General features: G+C 36.1%; 1 protein-coding gene across 1 annotated transcript in view; it reads left to right on the plus strand.

The window, feature by feature from the left end:
* The window catches only part of LOC107749732 (partitioning defective 3 homolog B-like), a 146,354-nt gene that overhangs the window by 74,580 nt on the left and 55,222 nt on the right, over positions 1 to 16,552 (plus strand). Inside the window, exons 11-14 of the mRNA XM_016564915.1 lie at positions 5,621 to 5,750; positions 7,104 to 7,233; positions 8,115 to 8,221; positions 13,825 to 13,869. Coding sequence (XP_016420401.1) covers positions 5,621 to 5,750; positions 7,104 to 7,233; positions 8,115 to 8,221; positions 13,825 to 13,869 — 412 coding nt within the window. The remainder of the gene's footprint in view (positions 1 to 5,620; positions 5,751 to 7,103; positions 7,234 to 8,114; positions 8,222 to 13,824; positions 13,870 to 16,552) is intronic.

Consider the following 16,552-nt stretch of genomic DNA (forward strand, 5'->3'; position numbering starts at 1 on the left):
TGGATATTATGTGACCCAACATGTGACCATTAAAGTCTGGGAAGCATAACATTGCATTGTATCAGTGCATTTTGATTGAGTCTACATTCTCATAAAGCAAGTTAATGCACTAAAATAATATGCAATGTAAACCTATGCATTTCCACTAAATACTTGTTTGAAACTTTCAGTGCATACAAGTTTACTCATGAGCACTTTTCAATTTTATGACTTAGAAAATGTGGCTTGATAAAGTGTTTGTTCAGTTTGTGCTTGCATTATTGGGAAGCTTGGCCTTCTTTTACTACTGTCAGTTTCATGTCTCTGTGTTTCAGGGGGTCCGCCATGTTCACTGGGGTCCCCCTTTTGTTAATGTGGTGGTAAGTTTAAGCAGTCACCGGTTGGTGTATTAAACCCGCATGACGATATCCTTGCTAATAGGGGTGGTTTCACATGATAAAGACAGAGAGTCAGCTAAAACGATCTTTTTAATTGATAATGGAGAAGTTTCTAAACTCCAGTAGTCTGAACAGTGCTGATCATTTCATTTTTTGCATATTTTTCAAAATAGACTTGTTCTTTTCTATTATGTGAAGTAGTGTTAAGGCAAATTTATTGGAGAAGAGAATCCATTTGCATGAGCCAGCAGCTCAATAAAATGTCATTTTTCAGCCAAGAGATAATAGCTGAATCTTTTTTTTCTGCTTTGGATCCTCAGAAGTCACATGCTAAGGTTTCTGAATGTTCAGAAATAGTCAAATGCAGCTTGATTGGAGTTTAGAGTCTTTGTATCCAAGGTTAAACCGGGACGGTTCATCAAGTCCGACAGCTCCTCATCACCGGCCAATGAATATGAAGACAAATAGTTATTGACTCCACCTTCAGCGTTCTGACTTTGGGTGGGTGAGCGCTGGAGTATTATTGGGGAGCATTAGCTTATCCTCAGCCCAATCTAGTGGTAGAGGGATGGTGATCGGTGCAAGCGGTAATGGCGCTCAATAGAAGGTGATATGTCACTGAGATGCATTCTTCATTAATCACATGCAGACGGAGCGATCACTATGCTATTAATCACCCAGACAGAGTTGAGTGATAAGAGAATGAGTGGGAGGTTAGAGAATCAAAAGTGTTTGTGGACTCAACGTAATGGGTTTGTTCCTCAATTCAAGACATAATACTAAAATTCTAATTTTTTAGAATCTTTAATTTAAACAAACTACCACTGTATCATCATTGGATACTAGTGCGATCATACACCTTGTTTGGACGTCTTGGCAGCACCATAATATTTTATGAAAGTACGATAACATACATGGTACCAGCAAAGCACTTCTTTGTTATTGTTTTTAAACATAGTAATACTGTAATATTTTTGGAAGCACTTCTAAAGTTTGGGGTTGATAAGATTGTTTAATATATTTGAAATAAGTCTCTTATGCTCACCAAGGCTGCATTTATAAAAAAAATAATAATAAAAAATAATAACAATAATATTGTAAAATATTTGACCAACTTTTCTTTTACTAATTCATTTATTATTTTTATTTTTATTATTATTATAAATGTCATTTCTTCACATTTTTTTTATAATTATATGTCATTACTGTCATTTTTAGTCAATTTAATACATGTATGCATTTAAAAGACTTTATTCCTGCTTTCACAAATTAAGGCCTTGAAAGGTCTGTAAGATTGTAAGTCAAGGCATTGAATGTTGCATGCACTCAAAAAAAAAAAAAAATCTTCCTCAGTATTTTTGTTTTATTTTCCAATACAAATATCTAAATATCCTTAAATCAAGATACATTTACTTGAGATGCCATATTAAGCTAATAAGTCTTGTTTTCTGAAAAATGTTACAAAATGAAACAAATTTATGCTTAAAATAAGAACAACTATCTATCAATGGGGTATGAAAACTTGTTTTCCCTTTGAATTAAGTAGATTTTTCTGAGCCCATTGGCAAATTTTTGTTCTTGTTTTAATCATAAGCACACTACATTTTGTTCAGTTTCTCATAAAACAAAACTTCTTATTACAAAGTAATGGAGATCTGTTGGAAGTTGTATTTTCACACTTTGAAGTATTGCTAAGACAAGACATTTACATTTAGAGATGCATTGTTCCCTTCAATTTGTAACTTAAATTTCTTAAAGAATGTCTTAAAAAGTTTTACATTTACAGAAACCCTTGAATAAAAGTAAAAAAAAACTTTCTGAACCCAAACTCTTAAACTGCAGTGTACCTTTCATGTGAAACCACCATCTTTGTTCCTCCTTCCTGTTCTCCACCCAGTCTGCTGTCTAATCCCGTTACCTCGCTGGATCTTCTCTTGCTCGGCAAGTTAATCAGATTACACCGTGGGTTCCTTGAATAAAAAAAAGCAAATTTTGTGTTTTAATGAAAGGCAGCCCGGAGCTACCCTGAGGGTCCCTAACCTCAGCTCACCCTCACTGCTGGCCTGTGTGGAGGGGGTGGAGACGGCCGTGGCTTTAGGGTCTTGTTCTAGAGGCTGTTTTCTTTGTCTTGGACTGTAGACCCAAGCTCCCTTGTGATTGTTGTCTGATTAAGACGTTCAGCGCACTGCCTTTGAAGATGTCAGAGAGGTTCTGTGTGTGTGTGTGTGTGTGTGTGTTGTTGTTGTAGGAGTTGTACACCTAAAATCAAGGTGATATTTCAACGAATGTGAATATGATTATGTTACGAACATATTGACTGATGCAAGGAGAAATTAGACTTTGACATTGTCTTCAGATGCTAGTGTGCTGTGAGTGTTGCTATGCGGTTGCTAGGGGGTTCTGGGTGGCCACTAATGCTTTGTTATGCAGTGTCGTAGTAAATGCAGTGAACTCCATTTCTGCATGTGCTGTGATTTTAACATGCATTTGGAAATCTTTTCGTAGACAGACGATTACAGATAGATTTGTAATGAGACACGTTTCTAAACTTGCTCTCACAGAAACTTAAAAGACCTTCCAGCAGTTTTTAGCCCAAATAATATCTTCACTTGCAAGAGTTAAAGCCTTCAGCTTTACAGACCAGTGTATTGTAATTTTACTACTGCAATGTGAATTAAAATGATTTTACAGTGCAGTTGTATTACAATAGTAATGTGTTTGACTTAGAAATAATAATAATTAATAATAATAATATCATCATTATTATCATTGTTGTTGACATTATTATTATTATTAATAAATAAATTTTAGATACTTTTTATTTTATTTTATGCCCTTAATGCCCTGTGGTATCGAAAGTGGTATTAAATGTTTATTTATTTCAAATATTGTAAGTTAGAAATGCCAGTATCATGACAACACAGTTCTTAGCCTTTATTTTTAGATTTTCAATTAAATATTAATTCGCTTTTAGTAATTTTTTGTAATTTTGTTGTTATATATGTATATATATAAAATATGTAAATATTATATTATATGTATGTGTTATATATTTTACATACATATATAATATGCATGTGTGTATGTATATATATATATATAAATGTAAATATGTGTGCGTGTGTGTATATGTTATATATTTTTAGGTTTTAATGTTTTAAATATTTTCTTCACTTTAATCTATTTTTATTTCAGTTTTAGTTTAAATTTTTTTTATTTAAGTTTTTCATCTGCTACTGCTATTTTATTTTAGTTTAACTTTATTTCAATAACCGAATTTATCTTTCTTTCTTTAAAATAGTTGTAGTTTTTGTGTTAGTTATCAATAATGACTGGTTTACCGCGTTGCTTTGTGGGTGTTCTGGATTGTTTCTCGGAAGTTGCTATATGGTTGTTAAGATTTTGTCATTACAGTGTTGTTGCTAGGGTGTTCTGGGGGGTTGCTAGGTGGTTGTTGTTTTTTATCATTTGTGGTTGCATTTTATTGTCCACCAGGCAAAATTTGCTTTCTTTAAAGAATCACACATCTGAGACGTCATTGATTGAGTATTTAAGAAATACTGCTCCATGTGTTTTGCACCAAAGATTAGTGGTCAGCGGTTTGTTCAAATCAGTGTGAGCAATAGTAATAGTGATCCATGCCTTAACAAGCCCCACTAATAAGGACGATGCAGCGGTTGAAGTCAGTGGGAGGTGAACACGTAAATCAATAATATCGACTGTTTAAATTGACTTTTCATTTTTAGTTTCCCTCCGTCTGGATTCTAGCAGTTGCTGTCCCGTTCTTCTTCAAGTACCTTTTGATATTTTCCTGCCATCTCTCAATTTATGCGTGTTAGTCACATGCATACAACACGTATACCGTCGTCAAGGCATTGATCAGAGTGAAGACAGAAAAAGTGTTGCTTAGGCTCAGCAAAGGGGGTTTTAGAGTCATTTTTCATGAGAAACATAATCTCTTAGGAGAAAGGGAGCCTGAGAATCAGTCCTTCGGTTCATTGATGATTCCCGTGTGTCTGGAGAGACAGCGAGCAGGAGGCAGATGACAAGAATGATGCTTCCCCATGTAAAGAGCCATCATCCCCGCTAATGACTGTGCTCCAACTGAGTCTTAACGTCGGAACAAAAGAACGAGGCTTTCATCTGTTTTTCCCCACCATGCGGAATAGTACGGTGTGAATGCATTTAAGCACACTTTGATATGGTGATATCCTAATACCTTTCATGTCCATCCAGTCAGTCTGGGCTTATTGTTGCCGCGAGTAGCGTGTTTGTGTGTGTCGCATGTGGTTTGTATGACAGTATAAAGTCTACGGTGTTCCTCCTCTGGGTTGCAGACGCCCAGACAGTGACAGCTGTAGCTTCTTTGTCTTCTGAGAAGAATCCATCAGGATGCATCATTCTGTGGCCTCACGTCTTCATATTGACACATGTTTCCGTATCCGTCTTGACTAGTACTGTCTGACGGGATTGCCTTTGGCTTATAAACATTTCTAACTATGTCATATGGTTGCTTTTATCCTTTTGTCATTTACAGTTCGGGTTCAGCATATTTTTTCCCCCCCAATGTATTCTGTTCTCTCACAGAATTTATCTTTCTTTTTTTAGTATCTAGAGTTTTCCAACTAAAACATGCACAGTTGTACAAAAAAAAAAAAAGATTCCCATTTCCATTTTTTTTCAGGATTCTTTGATGAATAGAAACAGTATTTGTTTGAAATAGATATCTTTTGAAACGTTATACATGTCTTTACTGTCATTTAATGCATCCTTGCTGAATACAACTATGAATTTATTTCGTGAAATGGTTGTGTTTGTTGCTTACATTCAGATACTAAGCATCAAGTTGTGTTGCACCACTTTTGACAACAGTAAAAATGCAAAACAATATGCCCAGCAGGCAGGGCCGCATTAAGACCTCAATGGGCCCCGGGGCTATGACTTACTGCAGGGCCCCCCGTCACAATAATGATATACCTTAACATAGGATTTTTATCCAATCAAAGTTTCATAATTCTTGTTACCAATTCCAATATCATATTTGGGTGTACTTCATTTCCCTAACCTTGTTTTCTGTCCTGGATGGCAAATGTTCCAAATGTTGGCATCCTGTTGAGCAACATGCTTTTAGAATACCCATATTTGCTAAGACATTTTTTCCCAATCAGCATCTTCCAGATCAATGTTTTGTTGCTTTTTTTGGTCTCTAAAATAATTCTCTACTTTTTCGCCCTCTGTTTTAGGAAGATGAAGAAAGCAGTCAAACTGTCACCAGAAACGACTCTCCTGTTCATCTTCGTCCAAACAGCAACCACACCAACAGTTCGGCACCACCATCCACAGCAAGCAATCGCATGTACGAGGCTGCTCCTGGTAAGTACACACTGCCACTGATATAATTGCTTTAGGTCGTGACTTAATGTTGCTGTACTATTAATTCCTGCTTCATAGTCCGCTCCAGAATTCAACTGGATCATGTGGCGGATTCCACTGGTGGTCGCCAAATCACATTGTGTGAATCCATCTTAACTTGTTGACTTCATTCTAAATGCACACCAAGTAATTGCTTTTATATAATGTTAAGTGATTTCATCTAAATTCTCTCACTGTTAAAGAAACCAATGAAATTGATCAGCGCTCCAAAACAGAAAGAAAGCGAGCGTTCATCACCAACACCATGTGAAGAGTGCTTTGCTTCTCTGTAAGGGGACAAAATTAGTTTATTTTCTCTGCCGCCTCATTTTCCATGCCAGCGTAGCTTTCCATTAGCTTTTTCGACTTCTACAAGTTGGAAATCCGCCCATCTCATCAATACGGATGGAAAAGCCAATGACGATATTTTTGCTACATTCTCTTCCGCTTTTATGCAATGCGGCCTGACCTTGAAATCATTAAGCTGATGAAATGGATTCTAAGTGGGCCTTATTAGCATACTCGCAATTGTGCCGAGTGCTCGAGAACAGATAACAAACTGTTTTAAATTCACACTATTCTTTCCCGCCGCTCTCCAGAGAGTTGCCCGTGCCAACACAAAAGGCTTTTTCCGTGTTTTTGGGAAACCATTGTTTACTGATTAGCGTCTCTTGTCCGTCAATGCATGTGACTGTACTTTAGTCGCACAAAGAGCGGGATGTGATATTTACGCACGTCTCATTTTAAATTCAGATTGCTTTCCACACTCGCTGCCGTTAGATTTGGTCAAATCTGAAAAATTGAAAACACCAAACCCGGCATACAAGTGTGCTAGTTTTAAAGAAGTGTAGTTTTAATCACATGTTTCATGGCACTGCATATATATGACACAGTCATTCTGGACCCGCTTTACAATAGATGGCTAAATGGTGGAAGGAACGGGGACAGTAGTGCAGAAAATTGAGTCGTAATGGAGGTATTTCAGACTAGTGCTGCTAACATTGATCAGAACGTTGTGTGGTCATTGAGAAGGCCTCAATCTATTTTTCACATGTTAGATGATTCAAAACTCAGTGAACGTGGCCAAGTGTGTCTTATTCCTCAAAATAGGAGGAATAACTTGCTTTCAAGTCATTTTTAAACCTGTATGACTTTCTGTTTCTCAGTGAAATGCCTATACAATAGAAGAGAACTTAGAAAGTTGAGCTAAAAAATAAGAAAAACATGAGTCTTCTGAAGCCATACAATGGCTTTGTGTGATGAACATCAGCTTTAATATTAGTATATAACATTAAAACTCATATTTCCAAACAGCTCCTAACAGACCCCCTGGCGGACCACAGGAGCTGCCGGAGGAAGATTACGATGAAGACGATTTCCCCTCTCCACCTTCTGATCTGGACCTGCTGGAAACAAATCCTCCACACAAACACCAACAAAATCGGTTAGTTATAGTGCTCAAAGAGTAAAGCCGGAGATAACAGCCACAGTTCATTGGTTTTCTTTAAGAGCTCTTATTGTGAATGCAAATAATCTAGTACTTTGATCAGTGCTCGGTATTGCATCCTGAAGCCTTATTTCAAAGGTTTGAAAACAATGATACCATGCAGAAGAATTATTTATGGCATTATCTAGTTGTACCATCAACTATTCAGTCAAACACCCAATTGTAACCACTTATAGACTTACATATTTATATACAAACACACACACAAAGAAAGATTCGTTTACAGTATAGGTAGACATGAATGAAATGAATGTTGGTTGTAAATACTTTGTCATTCAGTACTAAAACATATCAATAAATAATTCAATGTATATTGTTAGTTACATATTAAATATTGACTATTTTATCCAATATTTCTGTTACAAAGATTTTTTTTAATAAATTCTCAGAACTTTCTCAGAAAAGACATTTATAATGTTACAAAAGATTTCAATTTCGAATAAATGCTGCTCTTTTGAACTTTCTTTTGTTCTTTTGAACTAAAGCAGCACAACTGTTCAACATTCTTGAGCAAAAAATCTGCATATTAGAATGTTAGAATAATGATGCTGAAAATTCAGCTTTGCATCAATAAAATATATTATTAAAGAAAACTTTTAAATTGTAATAATATATCACAATATGACTGTTTTTACTGTATTTTTGAGCATATCAATTCAGCTTTGGTGAATATAAAATATTTTATTCAAAAGCATTTTACTCACAAACATTTGAGAGGTAGTGTATGTGTTTTTATGCTTGTAGTATATAGCGTATATGCTTGATTAGAGTGTTGCATTGTAAGATCAAACTGACTTTGTGTGATATGTGTCTTGTAGGGCTGAAATGGAGCCGGTTTCCTACAAACCCACCAACCAACAATACCCTCAACAACACAAAGTCCCAGATTACCCCACCAACAAGTCCTCCAAGAGCATGGATTTAGGTATGGAAACACACACACACACACACACACACATACCACATTTACCAGAAACTACCTACAAAATAATCTCCAGATAGAATAAACTACATCTTGTGGACTAGATGCATTTTGACCAGTTAAAAATGCATTTAGTTTACTATACTGGGACTGTACCGTCTCTGTGCTGGCAGTGACTTAATTTAAATACAGAGCAATGCAATTTCAGTGTATTTAACGCTTGGTTAACTTGGACTGTGGGTGGTTAGTTAATAAGACGCAGGTTTTTGAGGTGAAATATTTTGCGCTAAAGCCTTGTAGACCTAGAAGACTTTTTTAAGATTTTTGTCTGTTTATCTGAACACAGTGGAAACCTTCAGTGCAAAATAAAGCCCTATAGCTACACATTTCCCAGTATTAGCCACGGATGACCCCGATAACTTGTCCTCTCTCTTTTCCACCACCTTCAGAAACAGGAGGGATATTTCAGTGCTCCACAATGGGAAGTTTTCGCCCGTTTCCAATTACATTTCATTAGAGTGGAGTATTGGCTTCAGCTCCACTGCCACTGTGCTAATCTCCTCACTGCTGAAAGCTGATTGGTTTTCATTACACACATCTCATAGTGTCGTGCTTTGCTGCCATCTTTTATCCCCCATCCAGACCTTTTCCCCTCTATTTATTTCTTTATCTCTCTCTCTCTCTCTCTCTCGCTTTTTCGTTTTGTTCTTTAAGTTACTCTTTCAATTTTTCTGTATAGGCCTTGTGGCCCGTGGTTCAGTTAGTGTTTCTTTTTGTCCTTTTTCATTTCTTTTTGTCCTCTTTTATTTCTTTTTGATAAATTTGTACATTAAGATAAATAAATATACATCTAAAAAAAAAATCTAAGTCATATTGTTACAAAGGCATTAGCATTTGTAATTCACTATAAGTATTTCTATTTTTTGACTTTTATAAATTGTATAGATAGATAGATTCATTTATTAAAAGAAAAGGAGTAATATTCTTTATTTGAATATATTAATCAATAAAATCAATTTAACGAACTCTGATGCATATATGTGATTGCTTATATTTTGCTTAAACGAAATAATTTAAAATGTTCTGTTTCAAGGCTTAACTTACAAAGCTGTATGATGTATGCAAGTTTTAGCAACGATTTCCATCAAAGTGATTGTTTTTGGAGGGTTTTTGGGTAATGGATTTCCACTCAGGGTCACAACTAATGTGACTGAAGGTGGGAGCAATTTCAGATATTTACTCTAGCATTAACCGCTGTTAGCGTAATACAGGTAATTTATATCCAAATACAAAAATAGCCAACGTATTTATTAATCTTAATTTACAAACATTCTGCAAACCTTTAAAGTAATCTATCCATCACCCAAGGGTCCACTTTTCTTATCCTCAAGGCACATAATTTCAGTCTGGCTAACGCTTTCCTCCGTGATATTGCGAAACGTTGAAAGACAAAGGTTTTTCTCAGTCAAGCATGGTCCCTATGAGAGGTTTGGCTGGAGTTCTGGAGGCTAGCGTTTGGAGTTCAGAGTTTTGGCTCTGCTCGAGTCTCTCTGAAAGAGCTTTATTCTGCCAGTCGCATCATTAGCAGCTGTATGTGTTTTTCTGGGCAGGCGTTCATGTGAAAATGCTCTTCATTTCTCATTTGCTGATTGCTTTCAGGCCATTTACCTTTACTTTCATGCAGAAGTGCAACACACCAGCCAAATGTGGTTTTATCAGAATATGTAGTACTATTTTTTTATTTTTCTCCTTAACATTTTAGTAAAAAAAAAAGTTTACTGACTGGTTTCTACGGTGTTCGGGTGGTTGCTAGGGTGTACTGCATGTTGCTAGGGCATTCTGGATATTGCTGTGCTGTTTTGGCTGGTATCTAGGGTATTTTGCATGTTGCTAGGATTTTCAGGGTTGTTGCTAGGGTATTCTGGGTGGTTTCTAGGATGTTTTTGGTGTTGCTTTGTTGTTTTGTGTGTTGTCTAGGGCATTTTGTATGTTGCTGGGATGGTCAGGGTGCTTGTTAAGATAGTGCTATGGTATTTTGGGAGGTTGCTAGTCCATTGTGGATGCTGCTAGGGTTTTAGGTTTTGCTGGGATGTTCAGGGTTGTTGCTAGCCTGCATTGCTAGGGGATTCTGGGTGTCTTCAAGGGTATTCTGGATGTTGCTGTGGATTTTTGGGTGTTTCTAGGGCATTTTGCATGTTGCTAGGGTGTTTTTAGTATTGCTAGGATGTTCAGAGTTGTTTCTACTGTTGATAAGGGAAGGCTGCTAGGGTGTTCAGAGTGGTTGCTAGGGCATTGGTTGGTTCTGGGTGGTTTCTGTGGTGTCCGGATGTTTCTGTAGTGTTTTGGATGGTTTTTAGGGTGGTGTTTAGGGTTGTTGCTAGGGTGTTGATAAGGGTTTCTGGCTGGCTGCTAGGGTGTTCTGGGTGATGAGTGATTGCTAGGGCATTTTGCATGTTACTAGGTGGATGTTAGGGTGTTTTATGTGTTGCTCACATGTTCAAGGCTGTTGCTGGGGCATGGCTAGGGTGTTGAGGATTGTTGCTAAAATGTTTTGGTTGGTGGCTAGTGTGTTTGGAGTTGTTGCTAGGGTGTTCATTGTTGCTATGGTGTTCTGGCTTGTTGATAGGGTGTTTGGGGTGGTTGTTTGGATGTTAAGGGTTGTTGCTAAGGTGTTGTTCAGCATGGTTTCTAGTCTGTTCTGGCTGGTTTCCAGGGTGTTAATTTTTGCTAGGGTGTTCTGGCTGGTTGCTATGGTGTTTAAAGTGGTTGCTTGGGTGTTCAACATGGTTGCTAGGGTGTTCATCATTGCAAGGGTGTCTGGTTTGTTGCTAGGGCGTTTGGGGTTGTTGCTAGGGTGTTCTGGTCTGTTCTGGCTGATTTCCAGGGTGTTAAAGTGTTAGTTCACCCAAAAATGCTGAATTTTTTCTAGGGAGTTCTGGCTGGTTGCTAGGTTGTTCAGGGTTGTTGCTAGGGTGTTCAAGTTTGTTGCTAGGGTTTTCAGCATGGTTTCTAATCTGTTCTGGCTGGGTTCCAGGATGTTAATTTTTGCTAGGGTGTTCTGGCTGGTTGCTAAGGTGTTTAAAGTGGTTGCTTGTGTGTTCAGGTTTGTTACTAGGGTGTTTAGCGTGGTGTCTAGTGTGTTCTGGCTGATTTCTAATGTGTTCATTGTTGCTAGGTTGCTCTGGGTGGTTGCTAGGGTGTTCTTGCCGGTTGCCACTTTGTTCTGTGTGGTTTGCTTGAATGTGTTATCATGACTGAGCAAATAATAATAGTGCTGCCTGACTTAGCAAACACCGTGAACTGCATTAATATGAGTATTTGAGTATAATGTGATCGTGAAGGATGTTTTTGCAGGCCTTCATGTGTGTGTGTGATGTTTGCGTGTGTGTTTCTGCATGCATGAGTGTGACATTGTGCCTGTGTTTTGTTGAGTGTGGATAATCCAAATTTGTAGGCGCTGTCAAGCATTCAGTGCCAAAATATAATTTTTTTCTCCCTTTTTTACTCTTCTGTACCTATTTTTTCCCCCATCAGCCCTGTCTGTGTTCTCTCACATACGTGTCCATATGTACACACACGCGTGTGAACCCACACAAGCCTCTCTTCCAGTGTTATTTCTCTGCTGGGGAAATTGAGCTCATAAAAGATGAAAAGGCTTATTTAAGAGAAATTGCAGTGTAATGAAACCCCATTATTGTATCCCATGGTGCAATGCCTGTGGCAGCAGCTGCTCTTCACTGCTCAATCCTGTTTGTGCGGATTAGTCGTTCTCTCTCTCACACACAGAGACACACTTTCTTGTTTTCACCACTCAGGCCCACACACACTAATAATTCCTTGTTTTCCTCCACGGGTTGCTACTGTAAATGTCTTAGATGTGTTGTCGTGGTTTTCATAGATGTAGTCGCTCATATGCATTGCAAAAATCCGTTGTTTTGTTTTCCAGAAGAAAATTCTGAGCAATCTTAAAACAAGACACATTTGATTTTTTAAGCATTAAAAATGACCCAGTAAATAATAAGTGTCAGTAAATAAATGTATTTCTTTTTTTTTTATGTTATACTATTTTTAAAATAAATGCTGTTCTTTTGAACTTTCTATTCATCAAAGAATCCAGAAAAAAGGTATCATACCTTACACAAAAACATTAATCAGCACAACTGTTTTCAACATTAATAATTATACGAAATATTTCTTGAGCAGCATATCAGCTTATTAGAATGATTTCTGAAGGATCATGTGACACCACAGTATAAAAAAACCTGTCACAGGAATAAATTACATTTTAAATTATATTCAAATAGAAAACACTTATTTTAAATTTTAAAATTAAATGCTAAAATTGTAAATTCTAATAATATTTTACAATATTACTATTTTTGCTAAAAAATATATACACTAAAATAGTGTGTGTATATATATATACAGGTATGTATGTATGTATGTATGTATATATGTATATATATATATATATCCTGTTTTTTTTTCTTTCTTATGAATTTTGCTTACAATGTAAGTCGAGCCGTTCGAGTGTTTGTGTTTGTTTGTGTGTGTGTGTACATGTGTAGTTGTGTGTGTTTAGGCAAACCACAGATGTTCTCAGCTGTACAGAAGCGTAACTGGCCCTGCACAGCCTTTCCTAATTAAAACCAAGTGTGGCTACTTGCAGGAGAGAGAGAGAGATGGAGCTAGATCCATACATCAGGTCACATGTGGAAAAAGCTAGAGTTAAAGAGATCTCTACAAATCCAATGTATTATTTTGTCAGTGCAGTTTTTTTTTCTTATAAAGGTTCAGTTTAAAAGACATAAGTCATGCTAGGACTCAAATGCATTACAATGGCTTATTTATTCCAGGGTAAATATAATCCTAAATATAATATAAGTCCTATAAAATCAAAACTGAAAGGGATTGTCAACCCAAAAATAAACATTTTGTCATCATTTACTTACCCTCATGTTGTTCTAAACCTGTATGAAATGATTTCTTCTATTCAACAGAAAAGAAGATATTTTGAAGAATGCTGGTAACCAAAAAGTTACTGGGAGCCATTGACTTCCATAGTATTTTATTGCATACTGAAAGTCAATGGGTACCATCAATTGTTTGGTTACCATCATTCTTTAAAATATCTTCTTTTGTGTTCAACAGAAGAAAGAAACTCATACAGTTTTGGAACAACTTGAGAGTGAGTAAATTATGACAGCATTTTTATTTTTGTTGGAACTATCTCTTGAAGTTTTGTGGCTTATACCACAAAGAAGCCTAAACCAGTATAAGATGGTCTTAGGTGGTCTACTGGTCAGACTAGGAGATCATCTAAACCAGCTTGACTAATTTGGAAGACCAGGCTAAGATTGGCTTAGACTAATTTAAGCTACTTTTCTCTGCATGGTAGTAGATATCTGGATGCTAGCGTCAGCTTAAAATCAACTTACAATAGAAGCGTAAATGCATGCAAGTGTTTTAAAAGCATTACGGCAACACTTAAACATTACACTTGTTAACATGAGCCTGTTGTGAAGTTATATCCAGTCTGGAATGTCTACTGGGCGACACAAATAAGTGTTTGAGGAGCTGATGGATGTTTTGTTTGTGTGTTTCAGTGGCAGATGAGAGTAACATGGCTTCCATTCAAGGACAGAGACCTGGTAAGGAACTTGAACACGAACACACACACATACACACACACACACACAGCACATATTAAAGCCACGCACCACATGAGAATGATATTTTACTATGGTTAAGGAGTTTTGTTAGGCATGTTAAGCCGAGTTGGTTGGAACCGTCTTAACTGTGGTAACATGTGCTTTATTTTAATGAACAGCAGCAACAGAAATATGATAAAAGACGGCAATGTTCTATACCTGATTAATTTTATTCATAAACAATAAGTAAACAATTGCTCTGCCAAGTTGTTTAGTTTATCAGCCTTGCAACGTCAGTTCCACCATACTGCTTTAATAGCCAACATCTCATTTATGGTCAAGCGCTTCAAGGCTGGCCCAAGATCAAGCATGTGATCTGTAAAGCACTGTGTTAGTTGACTCACAGGCCAGTAATCTGACTCCAGATCAGTTGCTGTGTCTCAGCCAAGTCAAATGAAGATAAACGGAGGGTGACTGCTGGCCATTTGTAGCCTGTCAGTTGAGGTGAGAGAGTGAGTTGCTGCAGGCAGTGATTGAGTTAGTGGAGGAAACGGACAGACACAGTGAAAGCAGTGACCACACGCTACAAGACCACAGACACATGCAGGGTCTGTTCCAAAAATCTAGTTTTCAGTAAAAATAGACAATAATATACACTAGTCAACATCTGAAGTGGATCAAAACCTTTCATCAAAGTTGTCCTAAAACCAAAATGCATTCTTTTCTTAGGACAACTTTGATGAACTTTTTTGATCCACTTCAAATGTTGACTGCTGTATAGCATAATATAGCATTTTCAGTCTTAAAGACTACTCTGCAGATTTTTGAAAGTGACTTTTTATTATATGCTCTACCTATAAATTTCTAGGCATATATATATTTAAATCATGACAACTCTCGGAACATTTTAGCATGGTGATGGATATGAAAATGTTAATGCATTTGGTGTTGGCGGAATAGATCTGCTACGCTGCTGCTGCTGCTTAATTGCTGCTGCTGTTGGTTAATGCTGTTGTGTTAGATTATTGCTGCTGCTGCAAGCAAGTACAGGAACTTGCTACTGCCAATGCACATGGCGATACGGTGAAGTTTCATGACTGAACTATATACGTATATATTTATATATATACCAGTGGCGAGTGGTGACTTTTTTTAATCGGGTATGCTGAGTGATAAGACCCCCCCTACCTTATTTGTAAATGAAATTCATCTCCAATCATTCTTCTATCGTTTCAAGTTTTTCCATTATTCGAATGCAAGAAAAATATAGCTGGTTTTCCAAGTAAAAACCGCCAAATAACGTTTACACATAGTTACGTTATGATACGTAATCAGAGGGTGGGGAGATGGGGGGGATTCCCCTGGTCTATATGTATCTGCATCTGCTAAATGATTTTTTTATTCACAGTGAATAGGAGTTAAAACTCCCACCTGGGTGACACTACTCCAATAACAGACCATGCAAAAAGGAACAGCACATTTTTCCGCTTGGGCAAGCGCTTCACGGACAGCTTACCTCGTGCATTAAATCATCCGCAGACCAGCAAATCACTGAGAACACGCTACAATCCTGAAGAGTCATAGCAACAGAGTGGAGACGAGAAAGCTGCGGAGAATCCACTCGCCTGGAAGCAACCATGATGCTGATGTAGATTTACAGAAAATTACAGAAAAAGCAACTGATGTAGATTTACAGAAAATTACTGCCGTTTGGCAAATAAATAAAATAGAAATCTTTTCTAACAATATGCACTACAGTTCAAAAGTTTGGGGTAAGTAAATTTTTATTCTTTCTTTTTTTGAAAGAAATTAAAACTTTTATTCAGCAAGGATGTGTTAAATTGTTAAGAAGTGATGGCAAAGATTTATATTGTTAGAAAAGATAAATATTTTGAATAAATGCTGTTCTTTTTAACTTTGTATTCTGTAATGGCTGTATTTGAGTAATGGCTGATGGAAATTCAGCTTTGCATCACAGAAATAAATTATATTTTAAAGGATATTAAAATAGAAACCATTATTTTATATTGTAATAACATTTTGCAAGATTACTGTTTTTTTTCTGTATTTTTGATTAAATAAATGCAACCTTGATGAGCATAAGAGACTTCTTTAAAAACATTACAAGTCTTACTGATCCCAAACTTTTGAGTGGTAGTGTGTGCATGTGTGCATACATATATATATATATGTGTGTATGTATGTATATATATATATAACCAAATTATAATTTTTTTGAGATTTCAGCTAAGCAAAATTTTGTCTTGAAAAACACTTTTACACATTTTTGAAAGGGATTTTTAATATTTCATACTTTTTTTAATAATTATATATTCATATAATCTTTATTTACGTAAAACTGAAACTAAAATTTTACGTAAATTTTAGTTTCCCACAAACTTAAAAAAAAACTTAAAAAAAAAAAACATTTAACTGAAATAAAATATAGAAACTTTATTATTTCAGCTAGTGGCCAAGCATCTCTCATTTTAATTTAGTTTAGAAATCAGAAAATATAAAAATAAAAACATTTAAAATATTAATTAAAAACTGTAATAGTATCTCATTGATGCTTAAATAACATTTCAAGATTTTTTTATAATTATAAAATTAATAAATTTGAACTATAAACATATATATTTTATACAAAATATATTAAATAATTATTTTAAACTATTTTTAT

Source organism: Sinocyclocheilus rhinocerous, unplaced genomic scaffold (assembly GCF_001515625.1).
Source record: "Sinocyclocheilus rhinocerous isolate Xijiao unplaced genomic scaffold, SAMN03320098_v1.1 scaffold1302, whole genome shotgun sequence".
Classification (NCBI taxonomy): domain Eukaryota; kingdom Metazoa; phylum Chordata; class Actinopteri; order Cypriniformes; family Cyprinidae; genus Sinocyclocheilus; species Sinocyclocheilus rhinocerous.